Source organism: Chiloscyllium punctatum, chromosome 17 (assembly GCF_047496795.1).
Source record: "Chiloscyllium punctatum isolate Juve2018m chromosome 17, sChiPun1.3, whole genome shotgun sequence".
Lineage (NCBI taxonomy): Eukaryota > Metazoa > Chordata > Chondrichthyes > Orectolobiformes > Hemiscylliidae > Chiloscyllium > Chiloscyllium punctatum.
In genome coordinates, this window is record NC_092755.1 from 77802473 (window position 1) to 77827183 (window position 24711).

General features: G+C 39.1%; 1 protein-coding gene across 11 annotated transcripts in view; it reads left to right on the forward strand.

The window, feature by feature from the left end:
• LOC140488035 (M-phase phosphoprotein 9) overlaps positions 1 to 24711 on the forward strand; it is a 102002-nt gene that overhangs the window by 26299 nt on the left and 50992 nt on the right. For 8 of the 11 annotated variants that reach the window (XM_072587627.1, XM_072587625.1, XM_072587624.1 and 5 more), the window contains 8 exons: positions 1820 to 2409; positions 6251 to 6377; positions 8343 to 8433; positions 9174 to 9283; positions 17307 to 17432; positions 19859 to 20331; positions 20666 to 20824; positions 24441 to 24528. In XM_072587627.1, coding sequence (XP_072443728.1) covers positions 1820 to 2409; positions 6251 to 6377; positions 8343 to 8433; positions 9174 to 9283; positions 17307 to 17432; positions 19859 to 20331; positions 20666 to 20824; positions 24441 to 24528 — 1764 coding nt within the window. The remainder of the gene's footprint in view (positions 1 to 1819; positions 2410 to 6250; positions 6378 to 8342; positions 8434 to 9173; positions 9284 to 17306; positions 17433 to 19858; positions 20332 to 20665; positions 20825 to 24440; positions 24529 to 24711) is intronic. The other 3 variants (XM_072587633.1, XM_072587634.1, XM_072587631.1) reach the window with 3 other exon arrangements.

Below are 24711 nucleotides of genomic sequence, written 5' to 3' on the forward strand. Positions count from 1 at the left end.
TTCCATGCTGTATGAATCTGTAATAATCCTTAATGAGCTGGTTTGAAGGTATCATTTTTAATCCTCCTGCTACAGTCATTTTACATTTCACAAAAAAATTGTGGTACTAACTGCTTAGGTCTCAGTTTTAGTGTGGTGTAGCGAGGCAGGATATTCATGACAACACTACATCTTTCTGTGTTTGCCAATTGTAGTGCAGTTTTACCAGAATTCTGTATTAAATAATCCAGAGATGGTGACGATGCCAGTATCTGAATGATAATGAATGGTCTCATCAGAATAGATTGTTTTTGTCTCTCTCACATTGCCCTAGTGCATTAATATTCTGTGCTGAGGTAGAAGTACAGATGTCTTGAAGTAGACTAGGGAGGGAGGGACACGGAACATGCAAAATTGTTGCAATGGTTTAATTTGATAAAGACAAGTGCAATTTTAATATTCTGTGTTCCCACATGATTACTTTCCCACAACCAGTTCACGTTTTTATTGAGAGCCCTGTCCCTCCATTATTGTGGTGAGGTAATAGTAATGTTTGTTTCACTCATTACATGCTGGAAATATAATTGAGTATTTTTTTAAGTGTTCTGTATAACTTACACACTTCTTAATACTGCTGTTACAACCCATTCACCCACTGTAATTTGGGACATTATTAGAAATTGTATGTAGTTTGAAAGTGGGATTGTAAGTATGTTGTAAAGTTTATAAAGAGAGGTAACATCCTTTAGGTTTAAACTTAAAAACATTGTGCACTGATCCAGTCATTGCCAGTTGAAACATTTAACTGCTGGCTTCTGTATTCAATATAGCCATTCTGATTGACAGTTCCTGGCAGGGGTGAAGGATAGTCATGTTTCCTTTGCATAGCTATAAATTAAAATTTATGGAGTGATTTAGAAAGTATTGAAATTGTGTAGATACATGCAGTTATATAAAGTGGTATTGTAACATACTATTTGCAGCATTCAGTTTTCCCCAATCCTCTATGGTAAAAACAATGACTGCAGATGCTGGAAACCAAAGTCTAGATTAGAGTGGTGCTGGAAAAGCACAGCAGGTCAGGCAGCATCCGAGGAGCAGTAAAATCGACGTTTCGGGCAAAAGCCCTTCACCAGGAATACAGGCAGAGAGCCTGAAGGGTGGAGAGATAAGTGAGAGGAGGTTGGGGGTGGGGAGAAAGTAGCATAGAGTACAATAGGTGAATGGGGGGAGGGGATGAAGGTGATAGGTCGGGGAGGGGGGAGCTACTGCTAATGAGTACTCTGTCACAAGCAATTCAAGACCTGAGGACTAACCTGGAAGAGAGTAGCAATAAATCCAGTTTGGAAGTGACAATTGCGCCTGAGAGTCTGCTGGGGAAGCAGAATAAGGCCAATGGGTATGTATTAAAGGTTTGGATTTTTTTAAAAAAAAGGGAAGCATGGTAAATAGAAACAGGCTATCCACTTGCCCCTTTCCCCCCGACCTATCACCTTCATCCCCTCCCCCCACTCACCTATTGTACTCTATGCTACTTTCTCCCCATCCCCACCCTCCTCTCACTTATCTCTCCACCCTTCAGGCTCTCTGCCTGTATTCCTGGTGAAGGGCTTTTGCCCGAAACGTCGATTTTACTGCTTCTCGGATGCTGCCTGAACTGCTGTGCTCTTCCAGCACCACCCCAATCCTCTATGACAAGTCTGAATTATAAATTATGCAACTGCAATCAAAAAACTTGGTTTAATGGACAAGTGGAAGTTGAACTCTGCAACTACTGTGACTTATTGTATTCTCAATGTAGCAGCTACCTCTTGGTGTATTTTTCTTCTGTTATTTCCAGCTTATTCAAGATGAAATCAAAGCACTAATTCAATTGCAAAATGACATTGGTCTCCGACACTCTACAGCCAGGTTACCATCCTTTTCAAAACTTGTAACTGATACAACTGCATCCACTTTTCTTAATGGCGATGGCTTTGAGGAACTGGAATGTAAAATAAAATCATTTGATGTACAATCTGACTGCAGTGAAACAGAAGAACAGGTAATGGCTAGCAATGAATGTAATCATGAATGGAAAGAATTTCAGGACAACATGCCACTGACCAGTGAATATGGAAAATATTCAGCATCCATGCAATCTGATTTTCATTGTATTGGTACAGTGCATAATTCCAAATTGAATACTGCAAACAGTAAACAGAATATGAAGGAAAATGATCCAGTCCGGCTGCATTATCTATCCCGTTTTCCTCAGCTGAAAGAAAGTGGGCAGTCATCAGTGACTTTTGCTCCTGCTGATGAGTACTCTGTCACAAGCAAATCAATTCAAGACCTGAGGACTAACCTGGAAGAGAGTAGCAATAAATCCAATTTGGACGTGACAGTTGCACCTGAGAATCTGCCGGGAAAGCAGAATAAAGCTAATGGGTATGTATTAAAGGTTTGGATTTTTTTAAAAAAAAGGGAAGCATGATATATAGAAACAGGCTATTTGGTCCTTGAGCCTGCTCTGCCATTCAATAATGTCACATTTGATCATCCAACTCAGTACCCTGTTCCTGCTTTCTATCCATATCATTTAATCCCTTTATCCCCAAAAACTATGTCTAACTCTGCCTTGAAAACATTCAGTGTTTTGGCCTTAAACGCTTTCGGTAGCAGCATTCCCCACAGGCTCATAACTGACTGGGTGAAGACATTTCTGCTTATTTCACTCCTAAATAGCTTACCTGTATCCTTGGGTTATGACCCCTGCTTCTGGACTCCCCAGTCATTGGACACATCCTTCCTGTGTTTACCCTGTCTACTCATGTTAGAATTTTACAAGTTTCTTTGAAGTTCCCACCTCGTTCTTCTAAAATTCAGTCAAAAAAATGCTCTCACTGAACTAATTTCTCTTCATACTTCAGTTCTGCCATCCCAGGAATCCATCTGATAAATCTTCACTGCATCTCTTTTATAGCCAGAGCATCCTTAGAAAAGGACACCACAACTAGACATTATACTCCAGGTGCAGTTTCACTAACATCCTGTATAATTGCATCAATGCATCCCTACTCCATACTTAATTCCTCTCGCTCTGAAGGCCAACATACCTTTTGCCTTCTTCACCAACTGCTGGACTTGCAAACTTACTTTCAGCATGTGGTGAACAGAGGAGTTTATAGAACATAGATAACTGTACAGAACACGAACAGGCCCTTTGACCCACGATTTTGTGCCGAACATGATACCAAATTAAACTAATCCCTTATCCCTTATCCCTCCCTTGCGTATTCATGTGTTTATCTAAAAGTCCCTTAAACTCCACTATCATATCTGTCACCATCACCACCACTGGCAGCACCTTCCAGACTCCTGCCACTCTCTCTGTTTTAAAAAAAAACTTGCCCCTCTCATCTTCTTTGAACTTGCCAACTCTTAATTGCATGCCCCCTAAAATTAGATATTTCAATTCTGGAAAAAAGATTCTGACCGTCAACCCTATCTATGCATCTCATAATTTTATAGACTTCAATTAAGTCTCCCCTTGGTCTCTGCCGCTCCAGAGAAAACAACCTGAGTTTTCCTAGCCTCTCCTTGTAACTCATACTCTCAAATCTAGGCAGTACCTTGGCAAACTTCTTGTACATCCTCTCCACATCCTTCCTGTAACATAGTGACCAGAATTGAACACAGTACTCTCAAGCTGCAACATGGTATCCTGGCTTTCATACTCAATCCCCGATCAATGAAGGCAAGCATACCACAGGCCCTCTTTACCACTCTATCTACTTGTGTGGCCACTTTTAGGGAGCTGTGGACTTGAACCCCAAGATCTCTCTGTACATCAATGCTATTCAGAATCCTGCCATTAACTGTATACTTTTCCTGAACACTTGATGTTACAAAATTCAGCACCACACACTTATCCAGATTAAACTTTCTCTGCCATTTCTCCACTAGTATCAGCAACTGATTTATACCCCGCTGTATCCTTTGACAACCTTATACACTATCCACAACTCCACTGGTCTTTGTATTGTCTGCAAACTTATTCACCGACCCACGTAAATTTTCATCCAAGTTATTTATATATATCACAAACAGTAGATATCCCAGTACAGACCTCACTAGTCATGGACCTCCAGCCTGAAAAACACCTTTCCACCACTACCCTTTGTTTTCTATGGGCAAGTCAATTCTGAATCCACACACCAAGTCACCATGGTTCCTATGCATTTTTTAAATTCATTCATTCATAGGTTGATGGCATCGCTGGCTCAGCCAGCATTTATTGCCCATACTGAATTGCCCAGAGGGAAATTACAGCTTAATCTTCTGGAAGAGCCTACCATGAGGGATCTTGTTGAAAGTCGTACTAAAATCCATGTCAACAACATCCACTAGTCTACCCGCCTCAATCACCTTCGTTAGCTTCTTGAAAAATTCAATCAAGTTTGTAAGACAACGGGACAGCAGGTCTTGTTGTATCTTTTACCCCCTCCTTGCCCTTTTCCAATCGATTGCCATTCAGATAATAATCTGAAAGCTTTATGTTGTCTGCTAACTTGGAGATATTACATTTAGTTCCCTATCTAAATCATTAACATAAATTATGAGCAACTGAGGACCAAGTACTGGCAGGAAGAACTAATACTTCAAATTAACTTCTTCTCCAATAAATTTCACTTTGTACAGTTAGACACTGATGATAAATCTTTTAGAAGACAGCTTCTAATGTGTTGTTATTTTTAACAGGGTACAAGTGAATTTTAATAAACAGGTCTTTTAATTAGCTTTTTAGGGCTTAATATGCACTTGTCAAAAAGTGTGGTGCTGGAAAAGCACAGCAGCTCAAGCAGCATCCAAGGAGCAAGCAAGTCGATGTTTTGGACATAAGCCTGACATTCCTGATGAAGGGTTTAAGGGTTCAAATGACTCTTACAGTGTATTTATTTGTGGGCTGTGGGCATGCATTTATTGCCCTTTTCTAATTGCCCACGAAGGTGATGATGAGCTACCTTCTTGAACTGCTGCAGTCTTTGGTGCTTCGGTATACCCACAGTGCTTTTAAGAAGGGAACCTGCTCTCTTAATTGAAGACCCTCATCCCTGCAACAATTTTCATAATTTCTTACCCATCCTTCCAATGTATGGTACTCAGAATTGACATGGTACCCCAGTTGAGGTGACAGCAGTTTGTTACAAAGGCTAATAATGCCTTCCTTGCTCTTTTACTCAATGCCTCATTTTATGTAATCTAGGATCCCCGTGCTCTTTTAATGACTTTAAGCAACCATGTCATCTTCAACAATTTGTGCATGTATAGCCTCCTATATGTATGTTTCTTGACCTCCTTTATAATTTTAGTTTATTGCCGATGCTTATTCTTCTTATCAATTCACATTCCTCTGCATAGTTTTATCAGCCATATGTCTGTTCATTACAACAGTCCATCCATGTTCTCTTGAAGTTGTGAACTCTTCTCAGTATTTATAATTGTTTCAATTTTTTAATTATCTGCACATTTTGAAACTGAGCCTTGGATATATAGGCAAAGTCATTAACACAAATCAAGAACAACAGTTGTCCAAGATCTGATCCCTGAAGAGCATGACTATATTTTCACCCAATCTGGAAAAACTCTTCACTGCCACTGCTGGATATGTGACTTGCAGTTGACATAATACGTCTGATTACTTCAACTAACGTTCTATTTTTATTTCCCAAATTAAAAAAAAGATTATTTGCAGATGATCAGCTATCTTTGATGCTTGAAACATCAGTGCTGTGATGTTGCAGTCGCCTGATGAAATTCTTGGACAAGAATGTTCAGATTGGAGCTGCGCTTAATGATCATGATTATCCTCTTCAGCATTGCTGGGAAAATCGCCCACCTCGACACTGCTAGAACCCTGATTGGATCAGGATTCATCAGATATACATGATGAATTTCCACTGACAGCCTGGGGCTTGGGATAGTAATACTAGAGGCTCCAACTTCTTTACATCATGTAGCTAATCAAGAATTTTTCGTCTTGCTATCTATAATTGACTTTTATTGGATAGATTTATGAGTTTATACTCTAGCTGTGTGACTGTGTTATGAACTTGGCCATCAAGTGGAACTTGACCCCAGAGCTTTTTGCATAGAGATAGGCCCACTACTTCTATCTTGACAATGGTGAAAGTATAAGAAAGCAGGGAGCCAGTTTTGTGGGCAGTTAGTTAGCTTAACCCAGTTTACATGAGCATATCTGATGGCATTTAATTTTCACGTTTTAAAGGTTGACATCATGGGCACAGAAAGTTAGACAGAAGAATCACAAATCAAAATTTGTAAATTCAGCTGGATTGGAGAGAATGCAGCCACAGGGATGTGGGCAGCCCCAGGAAACTGAAACACCAGAAGATGTAAGTGTTAATGTTGTTAATTTGCATTTAAAATTGCTCTTCTGGGAGATTTTTCTGTATATTTATGAAATCTGCGTCCATAATTTATTTACACCTTTTATTAACAGACAATTGCCTTAAAGTTTTTAATTTGATTATAATTTATGTTGCTTTTTCTGTTCTATAACATTCGATAAATTTACACCCCAACAGACCAAATCCTATGCTTTTAATACCATTTAACAGACTAAATCTTAATTGCTTTCTTTTATTGCCATTTCACTTCATGTTCGGAGAGTTAGCTGATCAACATGGAGATTCATCAGAGTCATTGCTGCTTTGATACAGCAGGTTGTGTACTGCAGGTTGTAATTAAATTCTCAGAGCATTTTTTGAAATTAAGCTATCTGTTAGTTTCTGATGCCATGAAACTGTGTATATAGTATCTTGAAACTCATTCTTCTCTGATACAAGCCTGTCTTGGTGAACTTGCCCTGTGCTTTAAACAGAATTTTTGAAATTAAATTTAATGGAGGAAACTTGTCAGTTAAAATTCAATTATTGTATGTGGTGAAGTTTTAATTGTATTTGGTACTTCATAAACTGTTCAAAGCAATGGTTAGCTAGTTTTTACAAGAGCTATCAATATCTCTTGTGTTTTATGTAAACTTGAATTGCCAGTTGTCTCCACCGTCAACTCAGGAAGCTGATTCCAGATATCCACTATCCTTTGCGTAAAAATGGATTTTCCTCACGTCCCCTTTAATCCTTTTGTTACTTAACTTGAATCTGTGACTCCCAGTGTTTGAACTCTCTGCCAGTGGAAACAGGTTGCTACGTCAACTCTCTCTCTCTCTATCCCTCAATTTTGCATGCCTCAATCATGTCACCCCCTCAAGCTTTTCTGTTCCAAAGAAAACAACCCTAGCCTCTCCGGTCTTTCCTTGTAGCTACAATCCTCCAGTCCTGGCAACATCCTTGTAAATATTCTCTGCATCTCTTCAGAGCAATTATCTCCTTCTTGTAATTCCACACAACACTCCAGTTGTGACTCCACCAGTGTCTTACATAGTTTTTATTATTATCCCTACTTTCGTATTCTGTATTTCTGCCAATAAAGCTGAGCATTCCGCATGCCTTCCTTACAAAATTATCAACTTGTACTGCTACGTTTAGAGACCTGTGCACTTGCACGCCAAGATTTCTCACTTCATCTGCTCATTTCACTGTAGTCCCATTTATTGTGTATTTCTTTTTACTGTTTGACCTCCCACTTATCAGAGTTGAACTCCATTTGCCACTTTCCTGCTTATTCCACCAATCTATTAACTTTGGAGCTTACATCAAATTTCCCATTCGTGGCCCCTAATGTTCAAGTCCAAGTCGTTAATATGTAAAACATACAGTAGGGGTCCCAACACTGAGGCCTGCAGAACACCATTTAAAACAACTTTCCATTCACAAGGGGAACCATTGAACAATACCCTCTTTTCTGTTTCAAAGCTAACTTTGAATCCAATTCAAAACAATAGACTATATCCCATGGACTTTTATTTTTTTGACCAGTCTGCCATATTGGTACTTGTCAAATGCCTTACTAAAATCTGTGTAGACAACATCCACTGCACTACCATGTTATAGAAGTAGGAATGTTTCTAATCCAAATAAGTTTAATTAATATTTTGAATTCCTTAATGAAAATTTTTAAAAATTCACTCATGTTTATTAATTATATAATTCAAATACACAATGAAAAATTTCATCAAACTTGTCAATTCCCTGCTAACACTGTCACAGGACCACAGGAGTACAGAAAGGCCCATCACTGACATCTCTGGGCACATGTGGATGGGCAATTCAAACATCAGCACCTGTAGTCTGAGAATCAGTTGAAAGAATAGTTATTAAGCAATTTAAGATTACTTTTTTTCAACAAGTTTTGTAGATTAAAGTGTTTTACACTTAAATTGTTTCTTTAAATTTTAGGTTCATTTGCTATCTGCAAGCTCATCTCACAACTCCTTCTACCTCAGCAGACCTTCTAGCAGTCCAAATTCTGTGGTATCTAATGTTTCAGGTAAATATTTGCTTAATCATTTCTGATTCTAGATTAGAGTGGTGCTGGAAAAGCACAGCAGTTCAGGCAGCATCCGAGGAGCAGGAAAATCGACATTTCGGGCAAAAGCCCTTCATCAGGAATAGAGGCAGAGTGCCTGCACGGTGCAGAGATAAATGAGAGGGGGATGGGGGTGGGGAGAAAGTAGCATAGAATACAATAGGTGAATGGGGGTGGGGATGGAGGTGATAGGTCAGGGAGGAGGGTGGGGGAAGGTCATCGACAGGGTAGATCTTTACCTCCCTCTGGTAGATGTATCTTAAGACTAGAGGGCATAAGCTTAAGATAAACTGTTTAGAGGAGATCTGAGGAAACATTTTCTCGCTCAGAGGGTTGGAGATTTTGTATTGCACTCTCTGAGAAGATGGTGGAGGCAGATACTGTCACAACATTTGATAAGCATCTGGTCAAGCATTTAAATGCCAAGGTATAGAATGGATCAAGTGTGGGTAAATGGAATTAATGTAGTTCAGTGTTTGTTGGTCGGCATTGGCATGGTGGCTGAAGGACCTATTCTATGTTGTATGATTCTAAAGAAAGAGGCAAAGGTCTAGGCGTTTCTCTGTGATTTAAAAATGTATTCTTGGAAGTTCAAGAATCTCCATATAATTTCTGACTTTGTTTTCTAATACTTACATCTTTAAATCAGGTATTCTTTGAAAACTTGCGCCTTTGTTAACTTGAGTTTTTTTAAATTTTAGGACTTTCTTATTGGAGGCTGGATGAAAGGGAGCTGTATCACTCTTTACCAAAGAACAAGGAGGCTGACCTTGCTGACACATTTTCTTCCATCAAAACTGATAGATATCAGGCACGTAGAAAAGGTTTTGTTAATTCATCAAATGCTTTTCAGTTATGTACAATACAACACCTGTGTATCTCAGCAAAAGCAAGCAACATACTTGTACTTAGGACTGTACTTAATGATCAGACCTTGACAGCCCTCTGTAGCAAAGAATTCCACAGCTTTATTTTCCTCCTGAGACAAGAAATTTCTCCTCATTCCTGGTTTAAACATGCAACTCCTTAGACTAAGATTATGCCCTCTGGTCCTAGACTCTGTCACATGGGGAAATGACTTTTCTGCACCAACCCTAAGCATCTGATTATTTTCAATAAAGTCACCTTTCATTATTCTAAATTTCAAGGAGCACAGGCACAACCTACTCAACCTGTCCTCACAAATCCTCCACCTGTCCCCTCCATACCTGATTATGCTATCTCCAAATTACACACAGCCCATTGTTAACGACTAATTGTCCCCGTTAGCTAATCATCTTCCCAGGCTTATCATTATCCACTCCTTTATCTGTTCAACTGTTCTTCTCTCTCTTTGGGCTCTACCTCCACTTATCATTTGTTCCTTATCCCTCCACCCTATCTTTTGCATAAAAATCAACTTTTCCCTTGCTACCATCAGTTCTGGTGAAGGGTCACTGGACCTGAAAAATTAACTGATATCTCTCCACAGATGTTGCTGGACTTAATGAGGTTTTCCAGCAATTTCTGTTTGTGTCCCTCCATACCTGGTATCAGCCTAATGAATCTTCTCTGAACTGCCTCTAGTTCATAGTATTCCATTTGTTGTCTGACTAAGTGCTTAGTATAATTTTAGCAAAACCTCCCTCAATTTGGCCTTGAAATAAAGGCCAATATTCCATTTGCCCTCTCTATTACCTGCTGAACTTCGATGCTGGCTTTCTGTGATTCATGGATGAGGACTTATAAATCTCTCTGTTCTGTAGCTTTCCACAGTTTTTGTCCCTTTAAATAATATTGAGCTCGTCTATTTTTCCTGTCAAAGTGCAAAACCTCATGTTGTGTTTCTTTCGCCAATTTTTTTGCCTATGCACTTTACTTGTTTGTATCCCATTCATCAGTTTCCTTATAAAGGGCTTATGTCCGAAACGTCGATTCTCTGGTCCTCGGATGCTGCCTGGCTTGCTGTGCTTTTTCAGCACCACACTTTCGACTCTGATCTCCACCATCTGCAGTCCTCACTTTCTCCTGTCTGTATCCCTCCTCAATCTCTTTGTGTTAGTCTAAGCGTTTAGCACTGAGATGAGAAATTTCTTCACCCTGAGAGTTGAGTCTATAGGATTTGCTACCTCTGAAAGCAGTCAAGGCCCCTTTATCAATCTTGTTTGATACCTCCTCAAAAAATTGTTCTTTTGTCAGGCATTATTTCCATTTCATGAAGCCATGCTGACTCTACTTGATCATTTAAGTGTTTCTAAATGCTTTGCTATTACATTGCTTTTAATAGGCACTAATATTTTCCTAATAACTGGTCTGTAGTTATTTGTGTTTTGTCTGCTTCCCTTTTCCAATAAAGTTATTACATTAGCATTTTTCCAATGCTCTGGGACTTCTCCAGATTTTAAGCATTGTTGGAGGACTACTATCTGTATATCTCTGTAGCGAGTGTGTTTATTATCCTGAGATGCATCCAGTTAGGTCCAGGGGATGTATTGGTCTTTAGCTCCATTCGTTTCCTACCACCTTTTCACTAGTGATAGTTATTGTATTTGTTATCACTCCTTTTGTCCCTTAATTATTTAGTAAGTTTGGAATAATAAGAGTATTATTATCTTTTCTTACGAATACTGATGCAAAGTATTCACTCAACACCTCTGCCATTTCCTGGTTCTGTAGCCTCATCCACTAAGGGAACTGTGTTCTCTTTAGTTTATCTTTTTCAGTTTCATGTATTTAAAGAAGCTTTTTCTGTTTGTCTAATATTACTTGCAAGTTTGCCCTTCAAGAGTTTATCTTCTTCCTCTTTGCTTTTTCTGGTCATCCTTTTGTTGGTGTTTTGAAAGAAAACTTCTCCATCCTCTGGCTTATCACTGATCTTCACCATCTTGTATGTTTTTTCTTTCAATTTGATGTCATCCTTAGCTTCCCTGGTTAACAGTAGTTATGGTGTGGAAGCTATAACCATGTGTGGCATGGTGCCTCACAGTGCCAGGGACCCGGGTTTGATTCCATCCTCTGGCAACTATCTGTTTGCACATTCTCCCTGTGTCTGGATGGGTTTTCTCCAGTGTTTGGTTTTTTTTTCCCCCATTGTCCAAAGCTGTGCAGGTTAGGTGGAGTAGCTAAGCTAAATTGTCCAATAGTGTCCTGAACATGCAGGCTTGGTGGGTTAGCCATGGGAAATGCAGGGTGACAGGGATAGGGGTGGGTCTGGGACGGATGCTCTTTGGAGGATCTACATGGACTCGATGGGCCAAATGGCCTGCTTTCACACAGTAGGGATTCTATAATTATATAATAAGCTTATTCCCTTCTTATAATTGTATTTTTCCACTGGAATGTGTCTTTACTGTGAGCAGTGAACTATTTCCTTCAATGTCTGCCATTTGTTCCTCAATTGTCTTCAGTGCTAAACTCTTTCCTAGTCCATTGCAGCCAGCTCTGCTGTCATTCCTTTGTAATTACCGGTTTTTAAAAAATTAAGCACATTTGTGTCTTACTCGAATTTCTCCCATCAAACTGAATGTTAAATTCTATGCTAAATAAGGTTAAGGGTGGAAACAATGGTAAAAAGACAAAATTATTGGCCTTCACCACACCCATATGTTGTGGTCACTTTGTCCCAGGGATCTTTTGCTGTGATATCATTTACTAAACCTGTTTCATTACACATCACCCGATCCAATTAGCCTAAATCATGGTTGGATCCACAGGTTCTGGGAAACTGTCCTGAATACCCTCTGTGAGTTCTTCCTCATGGCTTCTTCTGGGAATCTGACTATCCCAATCTACAAAGAGATTAAAATCATCCATGAATAAGTACTGCTTTTGTTATATACCCTCATTATTCTCGATCCCACTGTAGAGCTAGTGTTAGGGGCCTATAGATTTCTGCTCTTTCTTTCCCTTTTTATTTGTAACCTCCACCAAAAGGATTGTGTGTGTTTCTATCGCAGATCATTTGGACTGATTCTATACTATCGCACTTATTTCATCCTGTACCAATAATACTACCTCACCACTCTTTCCTTCCTCCCTGTTCTTTTGAAAAAAGTTTTTTATTCCTAAATATTTAGTTCCCAGCTTTGGTTTTCTTGTCCCTACATTGCTATAAAATGTATACATTGACCTGGATTTATGCCATTATTTAATTTATTTTCTTACAAATACTAGTGCATTCAAGTAAAGAGCTAACTTTGCCTTTTTAATCATTATTTTCTCCTTTACCCCACATTATTGTTGTTTTCCTCAATTTGTATACTGTGTCTCTTCCTGTCTCTTCCCAGTTATCATATTTGGATAATGATATCTGGGTATCATTATCCAAATAGCTACCTTTTAATGCTGCCATGTCCTCTTGCTTTGCAAGCCTACATTTCTCCTGTCCTAGACCCACTTCACCCAATTAATTTAATGCCCTCTTTATTGCCCTAGAAGAATCCATTCAGTGTTAGTCCAGGATCTTCTATGAGGAATGTGGGAACATTATTTTTATTCTGTTGAACATTGTGTGGAAGGCCAGCATATAATACTTATGATTAATTTCACTTGTGTGGATGGTGCTGAACTGTCTTGAAATGTTGTGGTGTAGGTGTGGGTGCAACCAATTGGAGGGGAGTTTGCAAGCGGTGGCATTTGCTGCAATCTTCAGCCAGAAGTCGTTGATCCATCTCAGTCTCCTCCAGTGGTTCTCCAGCACTAGAGATACCAGTCTTCAGCCAATTCGATTCACTCCACATGCTATCAAGAAACTGTTGGAAGAACTGGATGCTGCAAAGGATACGAGCCCTGACAACCTTTTGGCAATAGTACTGAAAACCTGTGCTGCATAACTTGCTGTTCCCCTAGTCAAGGTCTTCAGTTCAATTTCCCAACCATGCAGAAAATTGCCCAAGTATTTTCTGTACACAAAAAGCAGGACAAATCCAACCCAGCAAATTACCGCCCCATCAGTCTACTCTCGGTCATCAGTAAAGTGTTGGAAGGTATTATAACAGTGCTATCAAGCAGCACCTGCTCAGTAGCAACCTGCTCAGTGACATCCAATTTGGGTTTTGCCAGAGCTAGTCAGCTCCTGACCTCATTACAGCCTTGGTTCAAACATGGACAAACATGAATTCTAGAGACGAGTCGAGAGTGATAGCCCTTACATCAAAGCTGCATTTGACTGAGTATGATATCATGGAGCCTTAGCAAAACTGGAATCAGTGAATATCAGGGACAAACTCTCCATTGGTTAGACTTGTCCGTGGCACAAAGGAAGATGGTCGTGGTTGTTGGATGTCAGTCATCTCGGCTGCAGGACATCTCTCCAGGAGTTCCTCAGAATAGTGTTCTAGGTCTAACTATCTTGAGATGCTTCATCAATGACCTTTCCTCCATTATCAGGTCAGAAGTGGGGATGTTCACGGATGATTGCACAATGTCCACACCATTCGTGACTCCTCAGATCCTGAAGCATCTCTGAGCTGACAAGTGACGAGTTAACATTTGTGCCACAGAAATGCTAGGCAATGACCACCTCCAGTGAGAGACAATCTGATCATCACTCCTTGAGATTCACTGTTGTCATCATCCCTGAATCCTTCAGTATCAACAGTTACCATTGACCAGCAACTCAACTAGACTCCCCACACAAACACAGTGGCTACAAGAAATGGTTGGAAGAAATGGATGCTGCAAAGGATATGGGCACTGACAGCTTTCTGGTAATAATACTGAAGGTGTGCTCCAGTACTCCAGGTTAGAGGCTAGGAATATTGCAGCAAGTAACCTTTCTCCTGAGTCCCCAAAGTCTAGCCATCATCTATAAGGCACACATCAGGAGTGTAATGGAATGCTCTCCACTTGTCTGGATGAGTGCAGTCCAACAACACTCAAAAAGCTTGACATCATCCAGGACAAAGCAGCTCACTGTTCTGACATCACATCCACAAGCATCCAGTCCTTCCACCACCAATGCTTAGAAACAGCAATGTGTACTGTCTGCAAGACGCATTGGATGCATTTACTAAAGGCATTTACTACAGCACCTTCTAAATGCATGACCACTTCTATCCAGAAGGACAAGAGCAGCAGATATATGGGAAGACCACTATCTGCAGGTTCCCCTCCAAGTTACACATCATTCTGGCTTAGAAATATATCACTTTTTTCACTGTAGCCGGTAAAAATCCTGGAAGCATGTGGGCTGCTGCAGTTCAAGATGGGAGCTCATTATCACCTTCTCAAGGGCAACAATTGATGGGTAATAAATGCTGGCCTACCAGTGATGTCCAAGTCTCGCGAATGAATATTTAAAAAGGTAATTCCCAAGCACACCTCCTATGTTCTACTAAGTGGTAGAGGCTACTGATTTGGATGATGCCATTTTCAGAACCCTTGGTGAGTTGCAACTGTGGAGTTGTAGATCACACGCCCTGGTACCACTGTGCTGGTGGTAATAAATGAATAATGATCACAGGTGGTGTCAAATTTCTTGAATGTTGTTAGTGTTTTACTTTTTCAGACGAGTAATGTTCTATCACACTCCAGATTTGTGACTTGTAAACCTGGACAGGCCTTGGGTATTCCTAGCAATAGACGATAGACAATAGGTGCAGGAGTAGGCCATTCTGCCCTTCGAGCCTGCACCACCATTCAATATGATCATGGCTGATCATCCTTAATCAGTATCCTGTTCCTGCCTGATTTACTTATTGTCAAATTCCTAGCCTCTAAGCTGCTCTTGTAGCCATAGTATTTATGATTCCTCTAGTTCAGTTCTTCAGTTAATGGTACATCCCAGGATATTGACAAGGGAAATCATCACTGTCAAGTCAGATAGTTAGATTCTCCAGTTTTGAGAGATGGTCACTGCCTGGTACTTGAGGTACGAATGTTACTTGCCACTTATCAGCCTCGATATTGTTCAGGTCTTGTTGCAAAGGGACGCAAGCTGCTTCAGTATTTAAAGAGTTGCAAATGGTGCAGAATGTTGTGCAGTCACCAATGAACATGTCCACTTTTGATATTTATGATGGGTTGATGAAACAGCTGAAGGTGGTTGAGCCTAGGCTACTACTCTGATGAATTTATGCACTGATGTCTTGGGACTGAATGACCACTAACAAGCAAGACCATTTTCTATTGTACTGTGTATAATTCCAGCCAGTGAAGGTTTACTCCCCATTTCCTTTGACTTCAATTTTGCTGGACTTCTTAATTCTGCACTTGGTCAAATGATGCTGTGATGTCAAGTGCAGTTGTTCTCATCTCTTTGGAATTCAGTTCTTTTATACATGTTTTTATCAAGTCTGCAATGACATCTGGAGCAGAGTGGCCCTGGCTGAATTCAAACTGAGCATTGTGAACAGGTTGTTGCTGAGGAAGTGTTCACTTGATGACGATACCAGTGTAACTTGCCTTGTTTTTCTGATGATTGCAAGAGGATTAATTTCTCCTGCTTTTGTGGGTTAATCTTCATGGTCAATTTTGCATATTGTCCATTAAGTGCCAGTGCTAGAGCTGTACTAGAGCAGCTTGACTTGGGGCATAGTTCATGGCATCAATGTGGACTCCACCAGTTTCCTTATTTCCACTCCTGCCCACCTTTATCCCAGTCCCAAACTTCCAACTCGGCACCGCCCTCATGACCTGTTCTACCTGTCCATCTTCCTTCCCACCAATCCGCTCCACCCTCCTCTCCAATCTATCATCATTACCCCCATCTATTTATCGCACTCTCAGCTACCTTCTCCCCCACCCCCACCAGACCCATCCCACTCCCATTTATCTCACCGCCCCTCAGCTCAAAAAACCTAATTCCTGATGAACGGCTCTTGCCTGTAACATTGAATCTCCTGCTCCTCAGATGCTGCCTGACCTGCTCTGCTTTTCCAGCACCACACTCTTGACATAGTTCTGGAGCACAAGTCTTCAGTATTACTGATGAGATCTTGTCTGGGCAAATCCAGTGTCTTCGTTTTTACTTTATCACGTGGAATGAATTGTATGGCTTGAAGACTGGTATCATTAATGAGGACCTCAAGAGGAGCTGCAAAGACGAGAGATGCTGGAATTCTTTTCCTTGAAACAGAAAAAGTTAAAGAGACCTGTCATAGACATATTCAGAGTTGTAAAGGGCTTTTTGTAATAATAGAATTAAGGAGAAAATGTATTCAATGGCAGAAGAGTCAGTTGAAATAATTGGCAAAATCAGATGACACGAGGAAGACAGTTATGCTCTAGAAAGTGTTGCTGGGAACGGTGTTGGGACTTGATATTCTTTCAGAAAGGAATTTGAATGCTTACTGAAGGAAAATTTGAAGGGCTATTGGGAAATGGGAAGGCAATGAAATAATTAGATATCTCTTTCAAAGAGCTGACAAAGGCAATAAGCTGAATGGCCTCTTTCTGTGTTGTATCTTAGTGTTTATTAGAAATTATATACAGGAAGTTCTTGATTCATCCATGTTAGACTTATGAATGCTTGAACTTCAGAATGTGATCCCATATAGGGCTGTGTTAATATTAAAGATCTGACTTACAGTTTCCTTTAACTTGTGAATCGTTATTTTACATTGACCTGCATTGTGTTCCAACTTGCATATGAAATCGACTTGCAAACAGACTTGAGAATGGAACTCATTTGCAACCTGGAGACTGCCTGTAATGTTAATATCTTGACTTGTAAGTTTCCATCATAGTGTATAGGTGAGCATTCATTTGTTTGGAAAGGTAGAAAATAATTGGCAAGGTTAAAAACCAACAATTAGCTCTGTCGGAGAATTACCCGATGGTAACCATTATTATGATGCTAAAAAAGTTGGCACAGATCATTTCACAGTTGTGAAAGAAATCAAACTTCTTTTTAGCTTCCAGTGGGCTCCCGATGGCAAGTCTCTTCACTGAGGGAGATTTATAATGTGAAGCAGAAGGAAAATCAGAGTGCACCTGGCTGGGAATTGAGTTCCCCTCCACATCGTCAGTCTCCCCCACAGGTAAGACGGTTCTCGGCATCAGCAGCAGTTCGCACTTGTGCCGTCAACATAGCAACACATCCCTAAATGCTTTACAGAAGTACAGAGGGAAGTTAGTGGTGTGCTGATTGATTTAGCAAGCATGAGTTAGGAGAATTGATATAACCAAAGAATTAGATTCCATGCTTTTTTGAATGTAGTCACATGATTAGTTTAGAAACAGAATTTCAGAAAGCAAGGTCAGTATTATTAAAACTGCTTAAGCAGAGCTGGGGTGTACAGTAGGTCAAAAATAAGAGTGAAAGATGAGGGATTGGATGTGGGCTAGGGAAGGGAGATTTTTAAATAGGGACAAGTCTTCTAAAGTCTACAAAAAATCTGGAAGATGGCAAGGGGAGGTGAGGACTTTTGGATAGGTCATCAATGACTAAGCTTTCCAAGTGGCTTGAATGTCAATAGAATGAAATTTGCAACAGAGGGATAGAATTTGAGAAGTTGAACCTGAAGGCATTAGAAGTGTGAATGGATAAAAGGTTTACCCATTGATGAGCGTGAATGAAATGAAAAAAAGTGATCCAAGTTGACATTAGAACCACAAATATTTATCATCTTTAAATGGCTGATTGTTTAAAATCAAGCAACTCTCCAATCTTGTATTTATATGTTAAGACAATTGAAAGTTTTAAATTTCATTTAAATTACACATTAATTGTTAAACATAGATTTAAAACAATGCTGGAACATGTTAATTTAAACTTAGTGGATTCTCCACCTTGTTTTAGAACTCTGAATATAATATAGTAAATGTCCAAACTTTTAACATTTAACCTGTACTGAGTGAGTTGATTATTTGGCCTCTTTAGCTTTGCAGTGGCTGAAAACATTCCTGGCTGAGAATGGGTTATAACTCAGCTGATTTTGCACATCTGATCAAATGCTGTTATGAAATGACTAGTTATGATACTACACTGTTATCCATAGGTGAGATCTTGCTGCTCCTCATTAAATGAAGGATGGCCCACTCATTGTAGTTTTCCAATCACACAGAATTTATACAATGCAGAAGGAGGCCAGTCTGCCCGTTGTCTGCTGTCCAAATGAGCATTTCAATTTGCCATCCTGCTGCCTGTTCTCACCCCATCAAAAGACCCTGTGTAATTTTCCGTTAAAGTGGCAGTCTGTTTCCTTTTAGAATGTTTCAACTGAATTTGCATCCACTATACTCCAGAGCATTGCATTCCAGACCTTAACCATTCAGTGTTTGATGAAGTTTTTTTCTCATGACTGTTTTTGTTCCTTTTGCCATTTTAGCTGGTTTATTTTTTGCTCATTAAGATGGGGAATATTGTTGCCGGGAATTTGAATATTTTCTGTTCGATGTACATAGAATGTAGCTGATTATCAATACTGTGTGGCCTGTTACAGAGATAAGTTACCTCTCCTATCTCCTACCCAAAAATCAGAAGTGCACTCCAGTGTGATAGTTATCCATTCTTAACACCAACTGCTGTTTACCTCTGAGTGAGGTTACCAGTTAGAGCACTTTAATGCTTGTAAACCAAGGTGAATGTAATTGGAATAGTTAAAATGTATTTCAAATGTGATCTGTACTTTGTTTTAATTGCTAGACATCTGGATAGGATTTGAACCTAGGACCTTAGGGAAAGTCCAGTGCCAAAGCCACGTGTCACCCAATTTCCCCTGAGGCATTTTATTTCCCATAAAATGGCTCATTGATTGCACTGCACAATTTGGGTACTGTTCTTTCTATTTCATGAATTTGTGCATCATTTCCACTTTCTTTTTCCTCCTTCCAAGCCTGGGTATTCTTAGGCCAATTTGTGCCCTCTGGTGCTGGCTAATATGGCTCAGGATCAGCATTTGAGATCTTTGTATACTGCATTTTATCTTTGTTTATATTAAGGCTATCCTCGTTATCTACTTGTTTCTGCGCGATGGTACTTCACCTTACATAAATCTACTAAATTGTGAAAATCTACAACCCATGCGACGATCTGAAAGTTCTAACTTGTGCTGTTAAACAGTTAGCAAATTGGCTTTCTGGGGTGACTGATTGCGACTTTGCCATCTATTTGAATAATCTGTTGAGATGCTATTAATGCAAGGTACTGGTGTAGTTGCAGTACATAAAATGCCATTGAATATTGCATCAACTATTCAACTTTACCCACCACTCCATGTGGTAGCCAGTTCCACATTATTGTTTCTCCTAGTTAAATAGCTGTTGCTAATAGATGTACAAAAACAGCCCTCCTAATGTATCAACATGTCAGAGCCACATTGCATAGATTTTTTTTGTAAAATATATTAATATATCCTTTTAACAATAATGGTTGAAGCCTGCTTTTTAGAATTGTATCTGTTTATGAAATGAGATTTAATTTCTGAAATCAAAAATCTTTAAATTCTTTTCTCCACATATAAAGGTTTTAACACTTGATCCTACTCTTCATATGAAGCCACCTGCTGCATTTTCTCCACAATATGACTTCTCTACTCCAGTAGCAGTTTCAGAATCTGATACTCGGTCTTCAGTCAGCCCAGACTCCATAATGAATGTAACTGTACAAAACTATTCTGATCATAATTCAGAATTACATGTAGATACTTTGCTAGGATCAGAATTGACCAGTACTTCCAGATGTTCCCAGCAGTTAAAGAGCTGGAATCTCCATCCTGCCTCTCAGGCTTTCTCTGCTGTCAACAGTCCACATTCTAAAAATTTACAGCCAACAAGGAATGCAGGCTCATTGCATGGTCAAGTAGAGGGGTGCAGTTCTACAATGGCACAACTATCTGTCCCTTCTATTGGCCCATCAGGGATCAAAAACAGTGTAAGTCGCTCAGAGGATCACCGCGTATCTGCATCATCTCTTGAAGATCCTATCGTATTATCTATGTAAGTAACACTTTATTTTACCAAAATATTTCACATTTTAAGAAATTTCATTTTGATTTGTGGAAAATCTGTTCAGACCTCTCAACTGTTCTCAGACAACTTTTAATGTTTAAATGCATTTTGGTGTGTTTTACCATGATGTCAGCTATTTTCTGTTGTTGCTGAATTTGGCTTTTATCATGGAATACTGTACGCATACATAATTTGAAATTTTCCAGGTGATATTTGCATAAGCAGATAATAGTTCAAATACTAAATAAAATATTGTACATTAATTCCAATTTACACCGTGAACATAAATTCAGATTCTTTCGTGTTGAAATGTTATTTCTAGAGCTCGCCTAAATCTACGTGAGAAGCATGCACGTCATGTGGCTGACATTAGGGCATACTATGAGGCAGAAATAAACAGCCTTAGGGAAAAGTTGGCAAGCTTAAATGGATCTTCTACAATATTTGAAGCAGAGAAACATAACGAGGATCTTTTAAAAAGGTGATTTTTGGTTTCAATAAAACACGTATTTGACCTAACCATTTATATTTAGTTTCCTTTACCTCACCTGCAGTTCTTCTGTTTAATTTTTCATTTAAGTGCATAACAAAATATATATTTTTGTAGCAAAACCAGAAGTTGCTGGAGGAGCTCAGCAGATCTGGAAGTTTCTATGTAGGGAAAGCAGATTTAATGTTTCAAGTCCAATGATTCTTCTTCAGAACTACTTTTGCGATTAAAAAAAATTAAAAAGTTGAGATCATTGCTTATTTTTTGTTTCAATTTTCTCCTACTTTTCATCAAAATGCTAAATAATGCTTATATGTTATATGGGCATTGTCAGTCTCATATAACCATAATGTTTAGTTCAGCTGTGGGAACAGGATAAGGAGCAATCTGGAAGAGGGCCAACTTCATTATGATGAGAATAGATCTTGCCCAGGTAATTGGAATAGAAGATTGTTAGGCAAACCTGTAACAGAACAATAGACTGAATTTAAAGAGGATATGATTTGGATCCATTTGAAAAATTCCTGCAAATGTCAATGGGAATACAAACAAAGCCAGAGCTTCTTTAATGATAAGAGATAGAGAGTGTAGTAAAACATAGATGTTGAGTTAATAACATAAGTGAATATAGAAGATTCTGAGGTGAAATAAAAAAACAGATGAGAAGAAGAGTATGAGAAGAGAATGGTAGCTAACGAAAGGGAATCTCATGGTCTATTGGCATATTAATATTAAAAGTAAAGTAAAAGGTGGGATGAGGCCAATTACAAACCGAAAAGGGATTTATTCATGAACTTGAGATCATGGCTGAGGTTTCAGTTAGGCAGTTTTGAGAAGATGCAACCCATATCATAGTCAAGAGAAGGTGGTTAAGACATTGGGTGGTCTAACAATTGATCGAGATATATTGGATATGCAGGCTTTGCTTCAAGCTGATACACTCAAGACCCCGGTAATGTATCAAAACGACTGAAGAAAGTAAGGGTGGAAATTTGTGGAGGCCATGGTCATAAACTTCTATTCTTAATTATATACTAGGGTGGTACAAGAGGATTGAAAAATTGCAAGTGTTAAATTTTTATTCAAAACAGGATGTAATGATCCTCCAGCAAATGCAGGGCAGCTGGTTAACCTTGGTGGTGGAAAGATTTTTAGAAATGATAATCCAGAACAAAATTAAATCACTTGGACAAATGTGGATCAGTTAAGGAAAGTTGGGGTTGAATTGTTAAGGGTAAATTTAGTTTTAATAACTTGTTGGAATCTTTGATGAACTAACAAGGAGGGTTGATATTGTATACACAGACTTCCCAAAAAGTATTTGATAAAGTCCCACATAACAAGCTTGTCAGCAAAGTGGAAGCTTCATGGAATAAAAGAGATGGTTGCAGTTTGGATGTAAAGTTCCTGAATGACGGGATACATAGTAGTAGCAAGTGGTTTATGAGCTGGATGAAGGTCAACTGTGCCCTTGTTTAGTGCCAGGGCCATTTGTTTTCTTAATCTATTTTAATTATATTGTGAGGTGGTGGCAAAGTGATAATGTCACTAGTCAAATGATGTTGAATCCTAGGCTATTGTGCTGGGGACATAAATTCAAATCCCATCCTGGCAAATGGTGAAACTTGAATTCAATAAAAATCTGAAATTAAAAATCTCTAGTCTAATGGTAAACATGTTATCATTGTTGATTGTCATAAAAATAAATGTGGATCACTAATGGCCTTTAGGAAAGAAAATCTGTTACACTTACCTGGACTGTCTGTATATTTGACCATAGGTCTGTGGCAGTGTGATTGATGGTTGACTCTTAACTGTCCTCTGAAATGTCTTTGCAGGCCACTGAGTTCATGTGCAGTTAGGGATGGTAATGAATACTAGCCCAGCCAGTGACTGCAATATTCTATGAATGACTTTTTTTCAAAAAAGTTTAGATTTTCAGGATACAATTTTCCAATTGGTAGATGGCACAAAACAAAGGTATTGTGAACATAGGCTGATGGAATGGGCAGACATGTTGCAATTGTACCGTGTAAGTTGAATTTAGAAAGTATGAAGTCATTCATTTTGATTTGAAAAAAGAGATTTGATAGGGAAAAAAGGAGAGAGGCAATACAAAAGGATGCAATTCTGTAGGGTTGCATGAACAGAGGGACTTTGTATAGGTGCACTGATGGTTCAAGGTGGCTGGGTTGGTTGAGAAAGTAGTTAATAAGGCATATAGGATCCTGGGCTTTATAATGTCACAAAGCTATTCCTTTTCTCAAGGATACTGGGTCCTTGATTTTTTTCAGAGAGGTCATAAAAGACTTCGGGCTCTGAAACAGCTGGGTTTTGTACAGAGATAAAAGGATTTTAAGAGGCCTTTTGTTTATATATAAACAGATGAGACTTCAGACCAAAGTGGTCATGTTTTAGAAGTGACCTATAGAATGAAAGGGGAGCAGTCAGCTCTCTAACTGAGCAGTTCAGTCCAGAACTAGTTAAGGAGTTCAGCAATGGGCTGTGTGAAAACAGGTTGCGAAACTCTCTCTCCTTCTGCCCTTCTAACTTTGACCTGTAAGACTTTGTTCAATTTTTATTTTTTTTTAAGGGAGTTTGCTTATTGGGACTGTTGTGCACATTCGAACAGCATAATTAAGTCTGTTTTGAATAGACTGGGTTCTGTAGATATTCTTTATTCTGTTCTTTGTGTTTCATTTCATTAATTTTCTGAATAAATGTTTGTCTGTTTAAAACCTGGTAGTCAACCCAGCTAACTTACTCCAGGTAATTGTCTTGGTAAGTGTACAGTGAAGAATTGCACAGTTATGGTCTAGTCTGCCTGCTTATGAATATTTTGAGTGGTCTGGCCTAGTCCATAACAATAAACAGAAGAATAGAACACAAATTGGAAGGGTTTGGAGGGATATGGGGTGCGTGCTGGCAGGTGGGACTAGATTGGTTTGCGATACCTGGTTGGCATGGACAGGTTGGACCAAAGGGTCTGTTTCCATGCTGTACATCTCTATGACTCTGTGTTTTGTGAACCTTTATAAAACATTAATTTGGCCTCAAACTGTTGTGTCCTATTCAGCACACGTTCTTGAGGAATGTTGTGAAATCGTTGGAGAAGGTGTGGAAAAAAGTTGTCTGTGAGGATCCAAGACTGAGTAACTTCAATTACGTTAGTAGATTGAAGAAGTTAGCTTGTCCTTCTGGAAGAGAATATTGAAAGATGCTCAAAAACATGAGGGCTTTTGACTTGGAGGGAAACTGTTGTCCATAGATAACTGGTTGAGAGCCAGTGGATGCAGATTTAAAATGAGCAGCAAAAGAATCAAGTCAACGAGAAAAAATGTTATGCAACATATGGTAAGGATCTGGAATATACTGCTTGAACTTTGTGGTGATAGACGCAATCATGGATTTCAAAAAGATTTGGATAATTATCTAAAGAGAAAATTTACAAGCCTAAGGTGAAAAGCTGAATTATTTTTGCATAAAGTCTGCTTAGTTACATTAGGACCATTGGCCTTTTGTATTATAACTATTCTAAGATTATATGATTGTTAATAGCTTAGTGTAAGTCTTCACACTATTGCTAATGCTTATTTTAAATTTTCAGGTGTGAACAACTGGAAAGAGCTTTAACTGAAGCTGGTAATCGTATTCAAGATCTGGAGAACAAGAACTACTTAATGGAAATGGAGTTAGTGAGTAGCAGTCCTTGAATAATGGAAGTAAAGTTTATGTATAAATTGGTGTCAGTATTGTCGTCAGAAATGTTGAGGATGCTGATCTTGGTCTTAAGTGAAGACCATGCAATTAGTTGGGTAGTTCTGTAGCACATGGTTAGAAGTTGGATAGTAGGTAAAGCACTTAGCATCGATACAAAA